The sequence below is a fragment of the Cinclus cinclus genome, chromosome 18, assembly GCF_963662255.1.
Source record: "Cinclus cinclus chromosome 18, bCinCin1.1, whole genome shotgun sequence".
Lineage (NCBI taxonomy): Eukaryota > Metazoa > Chordata > Aves > Passeriformes > Cinclidae > Cinclus > Cinclus cinclus.
This window is the reverse complement of record NC_085063.1, coordinates 11,131,346-11,150,871: the sequence shown is the minus strand read 5'-3', so window position 1 is coordinate 11,150,871 and position 19,526 is coordinate 11,131,346. Positions and strand designations below refer to the sequence as shown.

Below are 19,526 nucleotides of genomic sequence, written 5' to 3'. Positions count from 1 at the left end.
AGTGTGTGCCTGCCCTTCTACTCATTCCCTCCCACCAATATGACAAGTGTAAAGCTGGGCCCTACAAGCTCAGGGGGGTCACAGGACCATGCAGCTGCAGGAGTCCATCCAATCAAGTCACATCTTTTACCCTCATAATGATAATTTCCCACTTTAACAAAACACCCTGCTGCCAAACTCCTGTGCTAATGAGCCTGTCAGTGCATCAGTGCACTCCTGACAGTATCAAGAATGTAGGGATTGTTTTTTGCAAGGCAAATGAAGACACTGATGATTAGCAAGAAACATACCAACAATTCAATGCATCACTGGCCACACATACCAAATCATTGATTTTCTGTCCTGCTGGGCAGCAGCTGTTGTATTTGCTCTGCAGAAATGGATTTTTTTAATCCTGGAGGGACAAGAAAGGTGGATGTTTCTCCAAGAGCTGGAAGCAGCAGTTCTGGGCATGAGCATGTTGATGGTGTCCTTCTGAAGCTGCTGAGAAGTCTGATGGGCTTTCCACTATTAAATTCTACTTCAGAATGCATGCGAATGCAGTGATTGGATAGAAAAAACAATCTCCTTTGAGAGTCCGTGAAATTACAGGACAAAATGCTGCCCTAAAACTTACAATCACTGAAAGAATTAGAAGTTAATCATAGATACCCTCACATGACTTCTCTCTATCTACCAGTTCCGTGTAATCAGCATCCTTCCAGATCACCTATCTCAGCAGTGTTGCTATTTCCATAATCCTCGCCTTGCCTGGCTGGCTGCATTGAAGTGAGATGTCTCTCCCATAGCATTTCTGAACAAAATGCACAACCGCAGGTCAAAGGGACCACAGACAGCTCTGCAGTGAGGTAGCACTGATAATTCCTCTTGGCTTGTTCCCAGGGACCTACGTGATGACGGTGACGGCGAACGACGCGGACGACGGCACCACGGCCAACGGGATGGTGAGGTACAGGATCGTCACCCAGACCCCACAGAGCCCCTCACAAAACATGTTCACTATTAACAGCGAGACAGGGGACATTGTCACCGTGGCTGCTGGGCTCGACAGGGAGGTGAGTTTGAAACCATCTTACCAGCTGTTGTTGAAAGTTGCTGATGTGAAAAGCCCAAACCCTGTCTTTAATCCCAAGCCTCTAAAAGCTTGAGTTGAGGTGTGGAGATCACAGTCTTTGCTTCTACAGCAACTGTGGGGCATCATGGCTTTGATGTGATATTTTTGTCTTAATCCATATCAGTCGATGAAACCCTGCGAGAATCTTCAAAGTCCAGGAGCTGATATTTCCCTTTCCTAAGTTGGTAAAACTCAAAGATGTAGAAAATACTGCAGGAGGCATAGGGGGATGAATAAATGGTCATTTGTCCCCCTTCTGTTGGGGGGCAATAAAGTGTCAGACATCTATAGCCCTTTCTAGACCTGTCTTTCTTAGCTCTTTGCATGTTATCCCTGGAAAAGGAACACAGCCTGCACTCAGCACACTTCATGTCCCTGTGTCATTTCCAGACTAGTAAAATGTCTTCCAGTGATTTGGGGTTTGTGTGATGTTCTGCCTTTAGTGTCTCTTCTTTCTGGCATTTTACAATGTGCAGCTTTTCCAAATGCAGCAGAAATTTCACTTTTACTGACAAAAAAACACCCTGCCAGTGTAAAAACTATATAATGTTATTCTCAGAGCGCTGCCTCCTGTGGTTGTGGGTGTAGCTCAAGGACAAAGCATTTATACCTCACACATCAAACAAAAATGACTGCAGTGTCAGTGGTGGGATGGAGTGAATGGGGAAGAAGGGGATGGGGTCAATGAGTGTAAAGGGAGAGACCCCCAGAACTTCAGCTCCGTTTTTATTCCCCATTGGACTGTGCAGGTCATGGAGTGCAGCTCAATGCAAATGGGGGAGCTCTGTTGACTGACTGATGTGAAGGATCATTTGTTCACTGAACAATGGGCTGCAGAGAGTACGGAAGGAAGGACTTGCTTAGTCTGAGACTCAGATGTTTGCATTCAGGCAGTCCCCAGAGCTAACACATCCAGTGGGAGAGCCCAGTGTGCTGCGTTTCTGGGAGACGGCACCAGAAACTGGCTTTGTTCTTCTTTTTCCCTTTCCTCCCCTGTGTCAATGGCAGTGGCAGAGCAGGTAGGAGTCCCCACATGTAGGCCTGGGACCTAAACTCTGAGAGGTGAAGCCTCCAGCCTCTTGGAGATTTTTTCCATGCCCATCAGACCAGCAGCACAGTTCTGGCCCCACTGCTGAGTACTGTGCCAGGCTCCAGTCAGGAGACATTCCCTGCCAGAGATTGTGCCCATTTCATTCCCGTCTCTGGGGCTGCTTTTTTGCTTTAGAGCAGCTCGGGGAGGAATCCTAAAGGCAGCTGCTGAGAGCAGATAACAGCCCTGGCAGTAGCTCAGCAGCACGTGTGGAGCTCCAGGGCAGCCACCAGGACACATGGGATGGGATGGGATGGGATGGGATGGGATGGGATGGGATGGGATGGGATGGGATGGGATGGGATGGGATGGGATGGGATGGGATGGGATGGGATGGGATGGGATGGGATGGGAATTCTGGCTGGGAATGCTGGCTGGGAGCAGCACAGGGCTCACCCTTGGCACTGTTTCAGGGTGAGCTGGCCCAAGGGGGACACGCTGTGTGAAACAGTTTTCCAAGGAGAAGGTCAGGAGAGCAGAGAGCTTTCCAGGTGTGCAGACAGGAAGCAGATCTGGCAGAGCAGGAGGAGTTCCAGCGCCTGCTCCTTCCCACCTTACGTGGCAGACTCTGCAAGCACAACCTATGGCAGATTTGACCTTTCCTGCTCCTTTTCTTCCAAGAGCTGGGAAGTTGGCTGAATCTTAAGCAGGTAGATTATCCCAGGCAGTATTGGAGCCTGCAGCAGGCTCGCAGTGGAAGAGAAACAAGTGCTGGAGAGATTGCTGGCAGCCCCTGGGGGGATGGTAACTCAGAGTACTCAGAAGAAATTGGACTTCTGGCAGGCAAATGCTGATTTTATGGAAAGAACTATTATTGCCCCCCTGACATCAGTGGGGCCCAGCATTTTATTGCAGGGCTTTATGGGCAGAGAAAAGGTCGTCGGTTTATATTAATTTCAGAAACACAGATTGGGATATCTTGGTGGGGGAGAGGTTCTAACCTCAGCAAATCAGCTCAGAAAAGAGGCAGGTGATAATTAGGAGGAAAGGACAAGGCAGGATGGTTGTCTTTTTTAGTGTTTCTCTCATTGCATCTGAAGTATTTTAAAAACTTGCAGAGGAACCATGTGCTTCATGTGAGTTCCCTTGTGCACTGGGTCCAGGAAATCACAGCTGGCACACTGTATGTGGAAATCTGGTGCTGAGTGTCCCAAGATGAGTACAAGGTTGGGCAAGGGACACTTGGATTGAGGCAGAACAACCAGCTCTGGGCATAATCCTGAGGCTGCCCTGAAGCTATGGGGTTTATTGCCAGCTCTCTCTCCTCCTTTCAGGATTACATCTGGAATTGGCAGAACTTTCTGGTTTATTAACATGAAGTTATATTCCATCTAAAATAGTGTTTAAACACCCCCATTACTGTACCGCAGACTGGTTTTTTGTTTTTGTTTGTTTTTCCTGAAAACTTGAGGAAGCTATTAGAGGAGTGAATTTGGGGTTGCTGCTGACATTTCCTTGTCGTTAGGAAAAGGAGACGAAGAGCAATATTTGGAATGCAGATTTGTGTAAATTAAAATGTTAACAAATCTGACCTATTCAGCTGAAACTCCTATAACCAAGATAAATTCCCTGGATACCAGTTATTTCTCCAAATGCTTATTGACACATTTATCAGTGCCTGAGACACAATTAAGTTAAGCTGTGGTGATACAGAACCAGGTTTTCAGTCTCCATTGGAGCTTTCTCCCTTGCTTCTGCAATGCAAAGCAGGTGTAAAAATAACTTCCAGAGCTATTCCATATCTGAGAGACAGGTCCATGTTCCAGATCCAGCATTTGTCTTTCAAAAGGGAGAAAAGTCTCTTCAGAACTGGTGTTCCTAGCTCAGCATTTCTGTTGCATGCTCATTAAATGAGATTTCCTGATGTTCTCAGCATCTCCACTTAAATATTGGTTCTTTGCTGGTTTCCTAAATTACCTTCAGTCCATGAAAGAGTGGACTGGATGAAGTTTTAGCTTATTTTGTGCCCGGACAAGTGTTCTGTTTGACCTGCAAGAAGCCTATTTTAAGACAAAGTCATGTATTTTTGCTGCTGTTTCTATACCCCCATTTCCACAAACTGTGGAGGAAATTAAAAACTCAGGCTCTTAAATTGTGCTGGTCTCTCCTAAATGTGTCTGACACTGAAGATAGCACAATCAAATGCCAAAGTATTAAAATATTTATGTCTTTAAAGTTTCCTTACCTGGTTCCCATTAATCTGGATGTAAATATGGTGACAATGCTCTGTGTCCATTCACTCGATATGACTGCACTTAATTGAATGGATCCCCAAGGAAGATAAAGTTAATTGGACTGCACTTCATAAAAATTATTAAAGGAAGACAGTTTAGCAACAGCCTGATGTAAGCCTGGATGCCTGAGGGTGAGAAATGCCAAGGGTGGAACAAAGGAACACCTATCCCTTGAACTAAGAGGAAAGTGATAGGGATTTAGGGTCATTAGAGGTTCAGAAGTACATTCAGCCAGCCAGGTTTTGATGAGGAGGTTAAAAGCAGATACTTGCTGCAGGAAAACATTAGAGTAACATAGGAAATCTGCAGCTGATTTAATGAAATTAGGAGGGAAAAATCACGTGATGGTGGGAGCACAAAATGTGTGGGTTATAGGGAAGGCTGTGAGTGCATGAGATGAACAAAGTTCTGGCAAAGTTCAGAGGTAGCAAGGGACCATGGCAGCTGATTTAATTTGTGGCAGGCTGCTGCATAAGTGGGTGGTACTGCATGAGATGCTGCCAGACTGACAACTTCATTTAGCAGCACATCTGAATTCCACATTTCATTAAGCTGGGTTTTTTATTTTTTTTCCCACCGGAAAGAAAATTGCAAGTGGTGAGAAAGGGTCAGGTGAGTCTCAAACACAAGCAGAACATTCATATTTTTGTTTTCCATCCTGAAAAGTAACATTTCTCTGTATAACCTTGCAAAAGCAGCCAGCTCTGTTCCACAGGTTACTTTGTTCCTTCCACTCAGCACAGTGTCCCAGGTGGGATCAAGCCCAGACTGTCAGTCTGATGGTGCTCCTGGTGCAGTAACTCAACCCCATCACCAATTTTGATTTCTCTGGTGGCAGAATATCTGTCTCTGTAGCACAGTAAACCTGCACTGGGGCTATAGTATAGGCAATACCATCCTCTGAAGAGCTTCCCCTAAATATTTTATGAACACAGACTTTGAGCAAGCAGGAGGGAAAAAAAAAAAAAGGGAATTCGAGAAAAGAGAGAAAAGGAGGTGGTTGATCCCAGGCTCTGCTGGCAGGCCAGTAAATGTTGAGACATCTCAAATGTCATCCAGGTTTATTTGGGATAATAAGTATTTCAGCACTGCGGTGCTTGTAGTATAATTTTGCTAACTTTTGGAGATGTCCCTTAGAAAGGAGTCCTTTCCCAGCACATTCATCTGGTGCTGGAGAAATGAAGGTAGTCAGGAGCACTGAGCTGCTTCTTCCAAATTTCTATATGTTTGTATTTCTTTTAAAAGTGATTGGATCTCTGCTGCTGCAAATGCTTTTAAAAATACATGAAATCCGATTCTATGATTACTGTACTTGGCTTTCCAAAAACGTGATGTTGCTGGTCCTTCTCAAGTGAGTGAAAGATAAAAGGGAGAGCCTGCCAACAACTGAGTTAGAGGTTTATTTTATTTATGAATGAAATGACAGATTTTTTGTGGGGAAGAGGAGAAGTTCTTCTTATTAGCAGAGACACTGATTTCTTTTCCACACTCTGGGTTTGGTGCAGCTAGACATTTATGATAGTGCAGAATTTGAAATGTTACGTTAAAGAAAAAAAAACCCAATGTACACTGCTACAAGCACTGAGCAGGGATTTTTTTTTTTTACTATCTGCAGTAACTATTTTGGGTGCATTTATCTCAGGTCATTGCAATAGCTTTTCAAAACCTCCTTGTTCATTATGCTGGCTGAGAGTAAGCAAGATGTTGCCCTGGTACAGGAATGATTTTAGCCATTGAGACTGCTGTGAAACATTCCCATAGGTAGACATCCACTAGTCTGAGATTACCCAAACACAGTGGGCTTCATCTGGGTTTGTCTCTTCCAGGCAGACAGTCATCCAAGTGTAGCCAACAGGTAACTCAGGCTGAGCCTGGCTTTCTGTACCAGGAAACTTCCCAGCAGCTCTCAACCCTTCATTCACCCCTGGAATACAGCAAAAGGAATTTATTTTGTTCTAAATTACCATGGCCCATGCTAATTATTCCCCTTACTGCATATCAGTGTGATGTTCTGCAAAGCTGCCTCTCCTGCTCCAAGCAGGGCTGGAGGAACATCTGCTGCAGTGTGAGGCTGAAGGATCCCACACCACAGGAGTGATGGATGAGTTTACCTGGGCAGATTGTCACTCCTGTGTGTGTACTGACAGAATACAAAGAACAAGGGAAAGTGACATCTAAATGGCTTGATTGCATCCTGAGAGCTTCTGTTCCCATTTTCCTCAGTCAGATTAGCCTTCTCCAAGGAGCAGAGAGAAGCAATGCAGAATTGCTACAGGCATGTCACCTTCTGACATGCACAATCCAGCATCCACCCTCGTTGCTATTTGTATCTATTACAGGAGTTCTTTAAAGTCAGAGGGATTCTGCTTTTCATGTTCTTTTCACTGCTTTTTCCAGAGAACTAAAACAAGGTTGTTAGACTTTGCAGAGCCACGAGTATCTTGCTTTTCAAGATGAACTTCCCATATCACTGCATTAAAACATGCAGAAAAATGCCTCCACAGCTGAACTCACAGGAGGAGAACCAGAGGGAGGGATTAGTAATTATTTTGCCAGCAAGGCACATCCAGTTCTATAAATTTGGACCGTGAATACTTGTATTTAGCTTCCAGGCTTGCAGGCTCCCCAAGTGTTTTCCAGTGACTGGGATGATGAAGGACTGTAACAGACTTCCAGGGTTAAGTGGCTTTTCCACTTCTTACAGCATTCAAATAGTGATTGGGAGTCCTTGTGGAACATGTCTTCAAGCCACACATAAACTACCAGAGTCTTAGCAGGGATAAGCAGGTAAAATACTTCAGCATCCTCTGTGTTTTACTTGTCCCTTCCAGCCCTGGCCCTCATGTGTTTCTACCACGTTAGAAAACAATTCTCCTCTTCCACTGAGGAGCAGTTTGCCCCTGTGCTGTCACACAGCAGGCTCTGCCCTTGCTGTTTGCCTGGCAGCCTCGTGCCATCCCAGGGATTTGTGGAGCACAGAGTCACTCATTTATGGTGAATACTGTGTTATCCCTGATACCCTGTAATTTTTCAGGGCCATGTAACGAAAATGTAAATACTGAAGCTTTATGTATTAATATGCCTGAAATCATTACTTAAAGATAAAACTGGTTAAATTATTCAGTTATAATATTATCCCATTTCCACAGCAGCATATCCTGTCAAAGGAAGAGCTGATTACCCATAAGCTGAATTTAGCCAGCAGATTTATGCTGGATTGTGGTTTATGTTTCTACATTGTACATAGGACTGATTTGAGTTTGCTCCATCATTCCAGTGCATTTCATTTTCTCATTACAGACAAGAATGACCTTTCTCAGCAAATTATGGTGAGGAGCACTGCCACTCATCAGTGAAGAAGATTCATTTTATTAACCCTGTTTTGTGCTTTGGAAGTGTGTGGAGCAGTCAGTGGAGAGCCACTTGCAATAATTTGAGATACCAGAAGTTAGCAGAGTAGGAGGGCTCAAATCTGCTCCAAGCACTGTTGGTCCAGCACTGCTTGAGAGATCCCTCATAGCCTTTGTTGCAGGGTGGGAAAGATTTGAGCAAATCCTTGTCACAGAAATCACCATTTGTTTTAATGAAGAACAGAAGAGTGCCAGTGGTTCTGAAGCCTTGTCACAATTCCCAAAAGGAATGTCTCCCCATTTGAGCTCCTCAAATTGCAGTACCTGTGTGTCTTTCTGGTGGGTGTTTCTGGAATGATCTGTACCTTTTGCTCTTCTGCATGATTGCTGCAACTCTCTAAACAAGAGGCTGACAATCAGTTTTAGAGCTCCTGTGTATAGAAGGGGTTTTTTGATTACTTTTCCTTTTTAAAAGCCTGATACCTAGATAGACTAGTAAAACTGATAGAGGAAGTGCTCTGAGCCATGGCCTTGGAAGAAAATAGCATGAGTGCAGGGGGAAAAAAAAAAAAAAAAGTGGCTGTGATAGGAGACACTTTTAGAGAATAAAAGAGCTTTTGAAAGAATGGGGCTGGTAAATAGCTTGAAACCTGTGGGAGTCCTATAAGCAAACACCAAAACAGCCATGGTATTTATGTCCCAAAAAGGTACACCAGGAGAACAGAGTGTAACAGGCTGGAGATCATCTGCTGTACAAACTGAGCATGTATTGGCACAGTCTGGCTGTGAGTTTGTGTGAGCTCAGCCTGGCTGTGTGATCTGCTTGCACTCATCTTGGCCCTGTCCTGTCCTAAGGCCTTTCATTCCCCATCAGATTCCATTTTTAATAAAGAGGATCAAACAGAGCAGTAGGTCTGGTTGTTCTGTGTAGGTTTCCAGCTCTGGTCCCAGTGCTCTGTGTGTCCTTCCTGAAGATGTGCACAGCAGGCTGCTCCAGCCTCAGAGCATCCTGCAGTTTACATCTCCCCTGGAGCCGATTCCACCAAGAGCGTGTCCTGCCCTTTGGCTGAGATCAGGAGTTTTCTCCCACTCAGGCAGTGCCTATGACACTATTTACTGCCTGCCAGAGTAGCTGCCCATTGAGCTTTCTAATTCTTTCTCCCATTTGGCTTCGACTCTCTTCATACACCTGGCTTGCTTTTGTTATCACCAGCGTTTAGATGCTGGAGCCTCTGGAGGAGGTTGTACTGACTCCCATGTGGAACTGTAATGACTTTGTATTCATATTTGGGTGAGCTAGTGAAGAGATGTTACCAAATTGAAAAGCTCTATGATTTGGGGTTGAACTATTGAGATAAAACAAAGCTTTGAGTTTAATTGGATCTGATTATAGAGTCCAAGCAAGAATAGGACTGATACCCCCCTTAATCAGTTCCCTTCTTTTAAATATGGAAATCTTCAGAGCCTCTCCTATAAGAAAATTCCACATATACTAATAGTCTATAGATCCTTATCTTTCTTCACACACATTTTAATATGTTCAGAGAGTTCTGGTACAGTCTGGTTGCACTTGTTTCAAGTTGCTCATGAAATCCCACCTCTGACTACAGTGGGTTGGTTTATACATTATTCAGTAGTAAAATCCCAGCTGAATAGGGAGGAGGAAGAAAAAAAGTTAAGTATCGGAGTGGAAAGCTCACCAAGTCCTTAGCATAATCTCTCTGGTTCAGACCTGCATTTCTCTTTCTATTTGAGCTTGTCTTACAGTGGAAAAGAGTGTATCATTCCAATTTCAGATAGAAGACTACCTGCTCAGCTCAGGCAGAATTAAAGTTTTTCTTTTGGTACATCACATACTTTCCAACAGCCCCTTCCCCTCTCTAAAGGGATTATTGTCTAAATGTGCACCAGGTCAAGTGAAATAATTAAACACAAGCTGTCCCCACTAATCAACTTATTCACAGACCATTGTCTGTTATTAGCATTTTAAATAGAGTCTTTGTTAACCCATTCTTCCTAGGCCTAGTACTACTTTTTTAATAGCAGAATTCATTACTATGAGCATCTTTGGCTCCATTTCTTGCTTAAATATTGTCTTCAACACATTTGCCACAGCATGAGTGAGTTTATGGGATGTTTCACCCTGCATCAGTTACTTTTCTTAACTGGGCATATGAAGAAGGCAGCTTGAATGCAAAGAACTGTGACTGTCAGAAGAGCAAATACAGAGTCCTGTATTCTGGAATATTCTTAGGATAGAAAGTTCTCAGTGTAAACAGCAGAGAGGCTGTTACATGCTTTGTAAAGTATAATTTGAATTGTGATGGATCTAGTGTTTTTATAGCACATCTCATCTGGAACAGTGTCGGGATCATGGCGTTTGTATTTGCAGAGGATGTAATACTTCCAAAAATGCAGAAATGTGTGCACAGGGACCAAAATGTGGGCGTTTGCTGTTCTGCATCATGAATACTGTCTATTTCTTTGAGTTCTGTACTAATTAGTACCCAGAAAGGTGGCAGAAGGTGGCTCTTTGAAGGGGAGGATGGTTCTTGTTAGGCACTTGTGAGCATCGCTAGGCTGGCTATAAATAATCACAACATCAGGTGCTGAGGTTTGGGCTATTTTCCTTTCACTGCAGGCTGAGAGAGGGCTTGTGGATAAGGCAAGCAAGGTGTCACATGCAGGCAGGATGGAGCTGTGTGTTATTCTTCCCAGAATTCACATTAAAGCATCTAGGAGCTTGTAACAGCAGAGCCGAAATAGTGAGGCAGTTTGTTCTTTTGTCATGGTAACCTCACCATTTTTCTTCTAATTTTTAGGCTAAATATTTTCCTTTCATTGTTGTTCTGTTATTCCAGTTTCTAAAAAATTCTGAGGACTTTGTGTAAGAAATCCTCATTAAATAGAGTACATGTCAGTACAATCATGTTTTATTCAAGCTATTCATTTTTTGCACTTAAAATGCTTTCTGTTCCAAATGCCTTTCCAGAAAAATAAATGTGGTTTTCAGTTAAAGTAAACAGGTCGCATACTCAGTGACCTCAAAGCTGAGAAGGGGAACTAATTACATAAAAAGACAGTGACTCGTATTATCCAGATGTTCAATAAGTTGGTCTTTCCAGACTTAGTTATACATGGCTGAAAAATAAATAGATTGTAGTTTCTTATTCATACCAACATGGAATTCACCTCAGTTTATAGGGAAGGGTCTTGTTTGAATGGTTCAAGGTTTGGGCAGGTGCCCAAGGAGGGGTAAAATGGTGAACCAGACTTGTTGCAGCTGCTGAGGATGGGAATGGGGCTTTGTAAGTCAACAGCAAATGACACTTGTAGAAGTGGGCAGCTTTTCTGCTGTTCTAGAGGGAGGGTTTGATGCCACCCAAGCAGGAACATTCCTGCTAGGATTCATTGTGGTCACCTTCTGAAGGTGAATTTCAGAGAGGTCAGAAGAGCAGCATCCTTGTCTCTTGAACTCAGAGCCAACCCTGCCCAGAGCTGGCCCAGCCACAGAGATCTGCTGTGATCAAAATCCCCTTCCCTCTTTTGGGTGTGTTTTGCTCACAGGGGAGCCTGTGCTGATGTGAAGTAGTAGATAAGAGGACACTCCATGCATTACTCACTCTAGAAGTGGTTTGTTTTGGAGATGTGTATGTTTCTGCAATTATTTTAGCCATTAAACTTCGGCCCTGAAAATGGCTTTCATCTTGTCTGATTCCATCTTTTTGTGGCCATGGCAATGCAGAGGAGTGTGATGGGAAATGCATTACCAGATTTGTAAATTATTTGCAGTTCCCTCCCCCTGTATGTTTGATGTCAGAAGACAATGTTTGACAGAGAAGGTAATGAACATATTTTCTAGTAAATCATCAGCTAGATGTGGTTTGAAAGAAAATATATTTGAGTATAAAGAGACAATCTGGAAGGGTTACCAGTGCTGAGCAGTGTCAGAAAATCTGCCCTACAGATAAGCAGCAGAGCAGCTTCCACCAGTGAGTGCTGGAGGGGAGCTGGGTGGCTTCATGACTTCAGGGCATGAGCTCTTGACAAAGCAATTGAGCAAACTTCCCCAGAAAAACAGCCTGCAGGGAAACCTGCAGGCCATCAGATGGTTCTTAGGGTAGGTAGCCCACCCCAGCTCCTTTTGCTTTGGCCACATCCCTGAGAACCCCTAAAGGAAAAATCAAGATCTGGCCATCAAATTAGAAATTGAAGCATCAGCAATCATTTATTTAGATGATCCTGATTAAGCAGGAAGTGCCCTACAACATTTTCCCCACCCCCAGATTAGGACAAAATAATGAATTCTTTTAATGGTAATTACCAGTTAGAAAATAAAATCTAGAGAGATACAGCATTTTTGTTTTAATGGTTACAAAAATGTCACATTGATATTGGTCTTTTAAAATGATGTTTGACATTTTGAAAGATCAATTTTTGTAAAAGTTAGCTCAGACGATTAAAACCATTTTAAAAAGGACTCTTTTGCAATGTAAAAATAAATTCCAAGTGGGGGAGAGCTTTCAAGTGTCCGTTCTTGGGAGCAGTTTCACTCTTAGTGTCTTGTGATGAAAAAACATTTTGTCACAATATTCTCCACCAGTTTTCATCCTCAGGCCCCTTCAGCTCTCTATATGGTCTCTGCCACTACTGTCATCCAACCATATCAAAATGGGTATTTAGGGATGTTCTTCTGAAAACTAATTCCAGTGTTTGCAATAAGAGCTGCTAATGTAATTCCGAGTGACCACTGCCTGCAGTATCAGCATCTTCAAAAGCTGACTGACACATTTGAGAAATGGATTTTGTGTTACTCTGCTGACCCCAGACTCTGTGCCAGGGCAGTTCAGAGAGGGGCACAGGCACAGTCCTTTCCATACAGTTTCTATAGGGAATAAGGAAAGCTAAATTACAGATTTCATATCCAGATGTGCAGGGGAGCGTTGAAGGAAAATGCATCAAAACATCTTGCAAAAACTCATTTAAAGTTACATAAATTATTGTTTGCATTTTCACATGCAGTTATTTTCAAGTCTAACCAGCTGTATCTGATTGAAGTGGCCCTAAATAAATAGATCGTTACATAAACACAACATTTGTTTGGGGATTTTTTTCCCAATAAGGTCTGGGCCCTGTTTGCTTTGCAGTGTTGCACAGACTGTGAGAAGGAGGTGTCTGAATTTCAATGGGACATTTTGACACAGAAAATCCCATTCTTAGTATGTTTGGAGTTTCTGAGTCGTATGGTGACAGCTACCTTAAAAGAAGACACAGTAAATAGTATGGCACATATTGTGCAGAGAAATTGGAATGCAAGCAGAAAGTCCAAAGAGGTGATCACATTTCATTTCACATTTTTCACCCCATTTCAGTACATCAAGCCAATGTCTGGTGTGTGCTGATGCACTGAGCAGGCGTTCTGCTGACATCCCCAGCATCCCTGGGTTGCTGTTTATTGGGAAGGGCTGGTGTTTGCTATTCCAGGAGAGCCCTTTGTCACGATCCAAGGTGATAACACCTCACTCCCTCTGCCCCTGTTATCTCACAGATCAATTACCTGATAAACGCTCACCAGTGCCAGGCTTTGGTTACTCACTGCTGCAGGTCCAATCCACAAAGTTCAGAAGTCCTTAAGCACCTCTGAAGTGCTTTCTAGCAGGTCCCAAGGTTCTATAAATGAGGAAATAAACCAAGTGAGGACATGCACAGAGCTGCTCATCTGTGCTGCCTCTGTTCCAAACCAGCAAAAAAACATGAAAGAGTAATCGGAAAGATGTGACAGTTTTTATTGAAGAAATAATCAGAGAGTCGCTTATCAGAATCAGGAAACCTGCTTTATCCTTTGTTGTATTATAAATTAGAATTATATTTGTTCTTGGGAAACAAGCCTGAAGTACACTGCAAGACGTTATTATGAGTGATGCATCAGGAGGAACTGAATAAATACTGCCTGTCTGGCCCATTAGGTGGTTTTGTTTCTCATATTTCTCTGATTCCTTTACCAGGAACGAGTTGTTTTATCACTTCAGAGATGAGCTATGATTGGTTTGCGTGTGAGGGCCTGAATTCCAAGCTGACAGGAGGGAAGATGCCATGCAAGGAGTGTGGTGGTGGGGAGGAGGCAGGGTCTGGGGTTTCCAGCTGTGCCCCAGCTGCTCACTGTCCGGGTGGGCTCTGCTGCAGGGAGAGCACTGTTGGCTAGGGCAGCCCATGGTGGTGTGGAGGAAACAAGAAGGAACAGGAAGGTAAAGGGAGAAACAGAAATAGAAGGGACATTTGTAGGGATAGAAGATTAAGGAGGGTGGAAGAGAGGAGTTTACTTTTTCCAGTCTCGTAAACTCTTGCAAAGGCTATTAGCTCTGGATTGGAAGGGTTATAGAGAATGCCATCTTGGACAGAACAACACACACAGTGCAGCATCCTCTCACAATCCAGGCATCTGTCAGAGCTGCAGGCACGAGCTCTTGGAGCTGTGCGTGCCCGTTATGTCTCACACTAGGTGATTAGATGTAAAATTACACAGTATCATCCCAACTTGGAACATAAAACCACTTCCATGCTCTGTCTTGACTGTTCATAATGTTTCTTGGCAGAAGTTGTTGCAGACACCAGCTTTCAATCCTTCCAAATTAAATGTCAGTTGATGGCAGCGCCGTCATCAGCGGGAGCATCCCGTTCATCCCACTTCCCCCAGCGCTGGGAGCAGCTCTGCACCTCCTCAGCTGGCTGATGAGCAGCTCAGCTGGGAGCAGTTTCAGAGGAGATCTTTGACTTTCTTTGGCTTCCCAGAGGAATTCATAATTATTTCCTCCTTTATCATGGAGTGCAGCTGGAGTCTTCAGCTCCATTAGAACTGCCCTGGTAATTTCACAGTGTGAAATTTACAGCAAACTAGGGACATTAACGTTAAATAAATTTATGCAACAGCAACCCTCACCCAAGTCATTAAAAGTGTGTGCAGTTTTTAATGGATGCTTCAGCATGGCATTTGATAAGTTTGTTCATTTCTTTTCCCACTCTGTTAATTATACATACACACACACACATTCTTCTGCCAGAGGTATTGGTGGAAGGTGGCTGTGGCCGTGGATGTCACCTCCTTGCAAACACTTTGAACATGGTAATCCCAGCCTCAGTGGCGTGAGGAGAGGCTCTCACCGAGAGTGGATTTAGGGAGGGGAAGTGTGAGAGTGTGGGACTGTGTGCGACTCCAATAATCCAATTGAACTATGTGATTCTGAATCACATCTGTTTGAAAAGACAGGATATCACAAAGGCTGCTAATATGGTGGAAAATTGTATTAAGCTGAGACAAGACAAAGTTGATTATGTGCACAAGTAGCGCAGATGTGCCTGGCATTGGTCGTTTATGCATATTGATTGATCTTAAATACATCAGAGCAGGGGATGGGATGGGGTTTCTATGGTTATTGATTTTGTTTCATCTCCTTGGGCTGTCATCAGAGGCTTTCAGATCCCACTGCCTTGACCAATACAAGCCCTGATCAGAAAGCTTGATAAGAAAGCAGGCATGGGCTGTTGTCCTGGCCAGACAAAACGTGCTGCCTGTGTCCTTTGAGAAGCAGATATTCAGGAGCACCCCTGCTCTTCAGCTCCATGGAGCTGGGGTGTGGAATTCACGGGGAGGCTGCAGCTGGGCTTTGGGGCTGCCTTGCTGCAGTTTCCCAGCGTGGGCTGTGCAGGAACAGCCTGGAGTGCTCACCAGGGTCAGTTTGCTGCGTGATCTGCTTCGCTTCAGTTTGCCGAAGGAGGAGACTTGGTTTCCTAATTGTTTAATTTTGGCTTCTATAAACCTGCTGGAGCAGAAAACTGTTGGTTTTCCACCTCTCCACATTCCAGGCAGAGAAGCTGGAAACAGGAGGAGTTCGTCCTGTTCTTTGGTTGTTGTCTCATTCCCTGGGAGTATTTATTAAGGCAGTTTTCTTTAGTCCTGCTCTGCCTGGAGCCCCTGACCTCTGCCACCAGGCAGCCTGGCTTCCAAGGGCTCTGTGACTCTGCTGGCATGAGCCATTTAATGGTTTCCAACTGAAAGAGAGCAGGTTTACATTAGACAGTAGGAAAAATTCTTTATTTTGAGGGTAGGGAGGCTCTGGCACAGGGTGCCCAGAGAAGCTGTGGCTTCCCCATCCCTGGAAGTGTCCAAGGCCAGGTTGGATGGGGCTGGGAGCAGCCTGGGATAGTGGAAGGTATCTGCCCATGGCAAGAGATGAGCTCCTATGATTCCATAATTCCCTGATCACTGGTGTGGAACTTGAAATATGATGTGGAGTCAAATAAGATGCTGGTTTTGTAATAAACGAAATTTTAGGAGTAGAGACAATTAAGCACCTAGCAGTCAGTAGAAAGGATTTGTGGATGTTTGTCCTGGGAATTCCCTAATATTCCAGTGCTGGGCATCTCCACCTACCTGCAGCGTGAGCTCTGTGCAGGTGAGTCTGTTGACAAAGGTGAGTTTTCATGGTTTAGTTCTGAAAGAGCAATTTGTAAGCACACTGAATCGAGTGCATGTAACATACTTTGATTTATATTTAAGCTGAGGTGAAAGAACTCTATCTGTGATTATGGATATCAAAGACAATATATTGAAATTCAGTTTTCTAATGTACACATCATTTATCAAATCTCTGCCCAATAATGCCAACATTTGCTGCACAGAAATACAATGTGATGGATTACCTGCTTCTCACCAGCTTTCTGAAGGCCAAGGAAGATAAACACAAGATTCTTGTAGAAATGTCAAGTTCAGGCTGGGGAGAAGGACTGAAATCAAAAACCCCAGGGCAGTTAGAAAAATTCATAAGCAGGGTGAGAATTTCTGGGACCTTACAGTCCTCAAAGGAAACAAGTTTCTTTGTTTCTTGCTGTCAACCAAGAGCATGAGCAACCCACCTGCTGCAGGCAGAACGTGTCACCTTTTGCAGAATTTGGCCTGGTTTAGTGCCTGCTCTTGAGATGCTGATGATCTAAAAAAAGCACATTTTTTACATCTAAAGCAGCAGCGATCTGGACTTGGATCCATAACAGCCAGTTTTTGCCTGGAATCTGGGGGAAAAAAAAAAAAAGCTTAGAAATATGAATTTCAAATTAAAACCAGGAAAAAATAAATAGCAGAAAACACTTTTATTTCTTGCTAAGCTTCTATTCAGTTCCTGCTTCCTGTGTTGACAGTGTAAGTTATACTTGGGCAGGAAAAAAATGAAGCCCACAAACATAATTGCAACCATGTCTAATTAGGCAGAGCTATGTAAATTTAGCGTTTCTACATGATTATAAATGTCAGGAGAGCCTTAGATAAGACATGAGAGTTTTGAGTATCTCTTGTGTACCTAGTCTAAAATGTCCTTATTGCTAATCCTATTCATCTGGAGTTGCTTCCTAATTAGAATATTTATGGGCTAATAAGGAGGTGAACAAGACACTCCAGTTCAGTTCCAAAGGTGAGAGTAGGGATTCATTAGAGTCGGCGTCTCTGTTTTGATTGCTGTACAATGTAATTAACATTGTGCTAGACAATCATTTTAGATTTACCTTAACAACAAATGTTTAAGAAGATTCCTGTTGTTCTGTCTTTGTGCCTTGGTCTGCTGCAACCAAATCAGTGATATCAGCAGCTTTGAGAGATTTGGGGGTTCCTGGATGTTTTTTTTTTTCATGTTTTATTTTCTGAACTGTTTTGACCTCAGTCTGTCAGTTGCTGATGTTTTTGAGTTTTGGCCACACCAGCTAAAAGTGAATCTGGTTTGCATATTTTATGAATTCATGTTTTATAAATTTTATATCACTAGGACCTACTTTATAGGAAATGCTTATTCTGATATTTTGGTGGGTTTTTTCAGAATTTTCACTCGCATGTCTATAGCCAGTGACCTGATATAAAACAGAATTTTTAAAGTCAGATACAGTTCAGCTGGTTTTAGGTTATACTACCGTGAAAGTACTGGGAGTGCCTGACGTTCAGTATCTGACTCTCTGTATTTTCTTCTGGAAGGTTCTTCCCCATCAGGAGCCCCACTGAGCCCAGGCACAGCAGCAGCAGGAGAAATGCCTCCTGCATCCAGATGGAGAGCCAGGCAGTCCTGAGCTCCATCCCACGAGGTTGTAGACTTTACTGATCCACCACTGTGTGAGGATTTGGCAGCTTCCTTTGTGGGATCATCCCCTCTCTTCCCCACTGAGGGAGGGTCCAGGCTTTGCCCACCCACCCAGCCCATGACCTTGCAGAAGACATCTTCCAGATTTCCTCCTGCTGCCTCCTCTGGCTTTTGCAAGATGCCTCTTCCAACTTGCTGCCAAAGCTCCCATTATGAAGGGCTCCTCAGCACTGCCTAAGGAGAGATGCTCTTTCCCTGCATCCAAGAGGAAGCTGCTGAGAGGGTTGCAAGCCCCAAACCACTGTGGCATTGATGCTCAGGTCAAGGAACTTGGGAGCAGCTCCTTTAGAAAGAACAAGACACAGTTTCTTTTCTCCCTCCCATGTCTCTCTTTACTTGAAGCCCCACTTCTGTCTGCAGACCACATCTGAGTTCTGCAAAGCAACGGCCGTAATTAATACAAATGCTAAATTGTCCCTTTAATTTTGCCAGTGCTGTGGCCAGTCTCAAAGTCAATGCCTTTCCAAGGGCAAGCTGATCAAAGCAAAACCTGAGGGGCTTGATCTCTTCTCTTTCCAAATGAATCTGGTTGTCTGAGAAAACTATGTTCTGTGGCTTTAAAGGTGTGATCTGAAAAGTTGTTAAGATGTCAAGTCACGTTACTTCCAAGTCTTCTCTGTATAAATTACAGTGAGGTACGAGGATCTCATAAATAATGATAAATATAGCAACATTCTACTGCTGATGGAAATCATTATCAGCCATTATCAGCTTTAATTAATATATTCATATTATTCAAATCCAGGTAGAAAATGTTCTTTGGCATCAAGTCTAGAGGAATATGGGCTTTTGTATGGATTGAAAAGCAGCTGGCAACAGGGAAGCAGCTCTGGGGAAATATTTTGTTTAGATTTAGGGTCCAGCACACTGATTGTCCTATAAATGTCCTCCACTTTCCATGCTTGTGTGAAAGGGCTGGTAGATATCATGTTTTCCAGGGTTATTTCTTTCCTTGGAGCACTGCTCCTGCACCAGAAGAGCTTTCTCTTGTTTGTGGCATCTCAGTTGTCTCCGTGGCAACCAGGGTAATGCTGGGGAATACACAGTTGAAGATGCTGGAGATGAGTACTGGTAGCAAATGTTCTTTAACATGAAAAATGAGTGAAAACAAACAGAAAATATGGGCTAAACAAACCTCTGCTAGTTCTAAATGGAATGGTTCTTGAAAATTTCCATTAAGACTTAACAGCTCTTTAAATAAATAACCGGTATGTCCCCTTCCATCTGAGGGTTTCCATCTGTTGATTGTGTTTGTTTGCTTTCCTCCCGTTTTGTGAAAATCCTGAGGCCCAGTCCTGCTGCACACCCAGCCCCTGGGTACAGGGCTGAACATTCCCTTCCCTTTGGAAAAGGAGCTGAAAAACAACATCAGACAAATGTACCCCACCTGCCACTCCAGGAGCTACCCCATAAAACCTGCATCCACACCTCCTGTTGCCCGTGGAGTGTGGCCAGAGGCCTGACTGCAGCTTTCCAGGAGAGAGAGGAGGGTTTGTTAGAGCAGGAATTCTCTGTTTATCCACTGTGCTCAGCCTGCTCCATGCAGCCAAGGCAGAGGGCTCTGCT

The 19,526-nt window shown here is 43.7% G+C and overlaps 1 protein-coding gene across 1 annotated transcript in view; it reads left to right on the top strand.

The window, feature by feature from the left end:
• The window catches only part of CDH4 (cadherin 4), a 414,578-nt gene that overhangs the window by 338,762 nt on the left and 56,290 nt on the right, over positions 1-19,526 (top strand). The window contains exon 7 of the mRNA XM_062505318.1: positions 883-1,055. Coding sequence (XP_062361302.1) covers positions 883-1,055 — 173 coding nt within the window. The remainder of the gene's footprint in view (positions 1-882; positions 1,056-19,526) is intronic.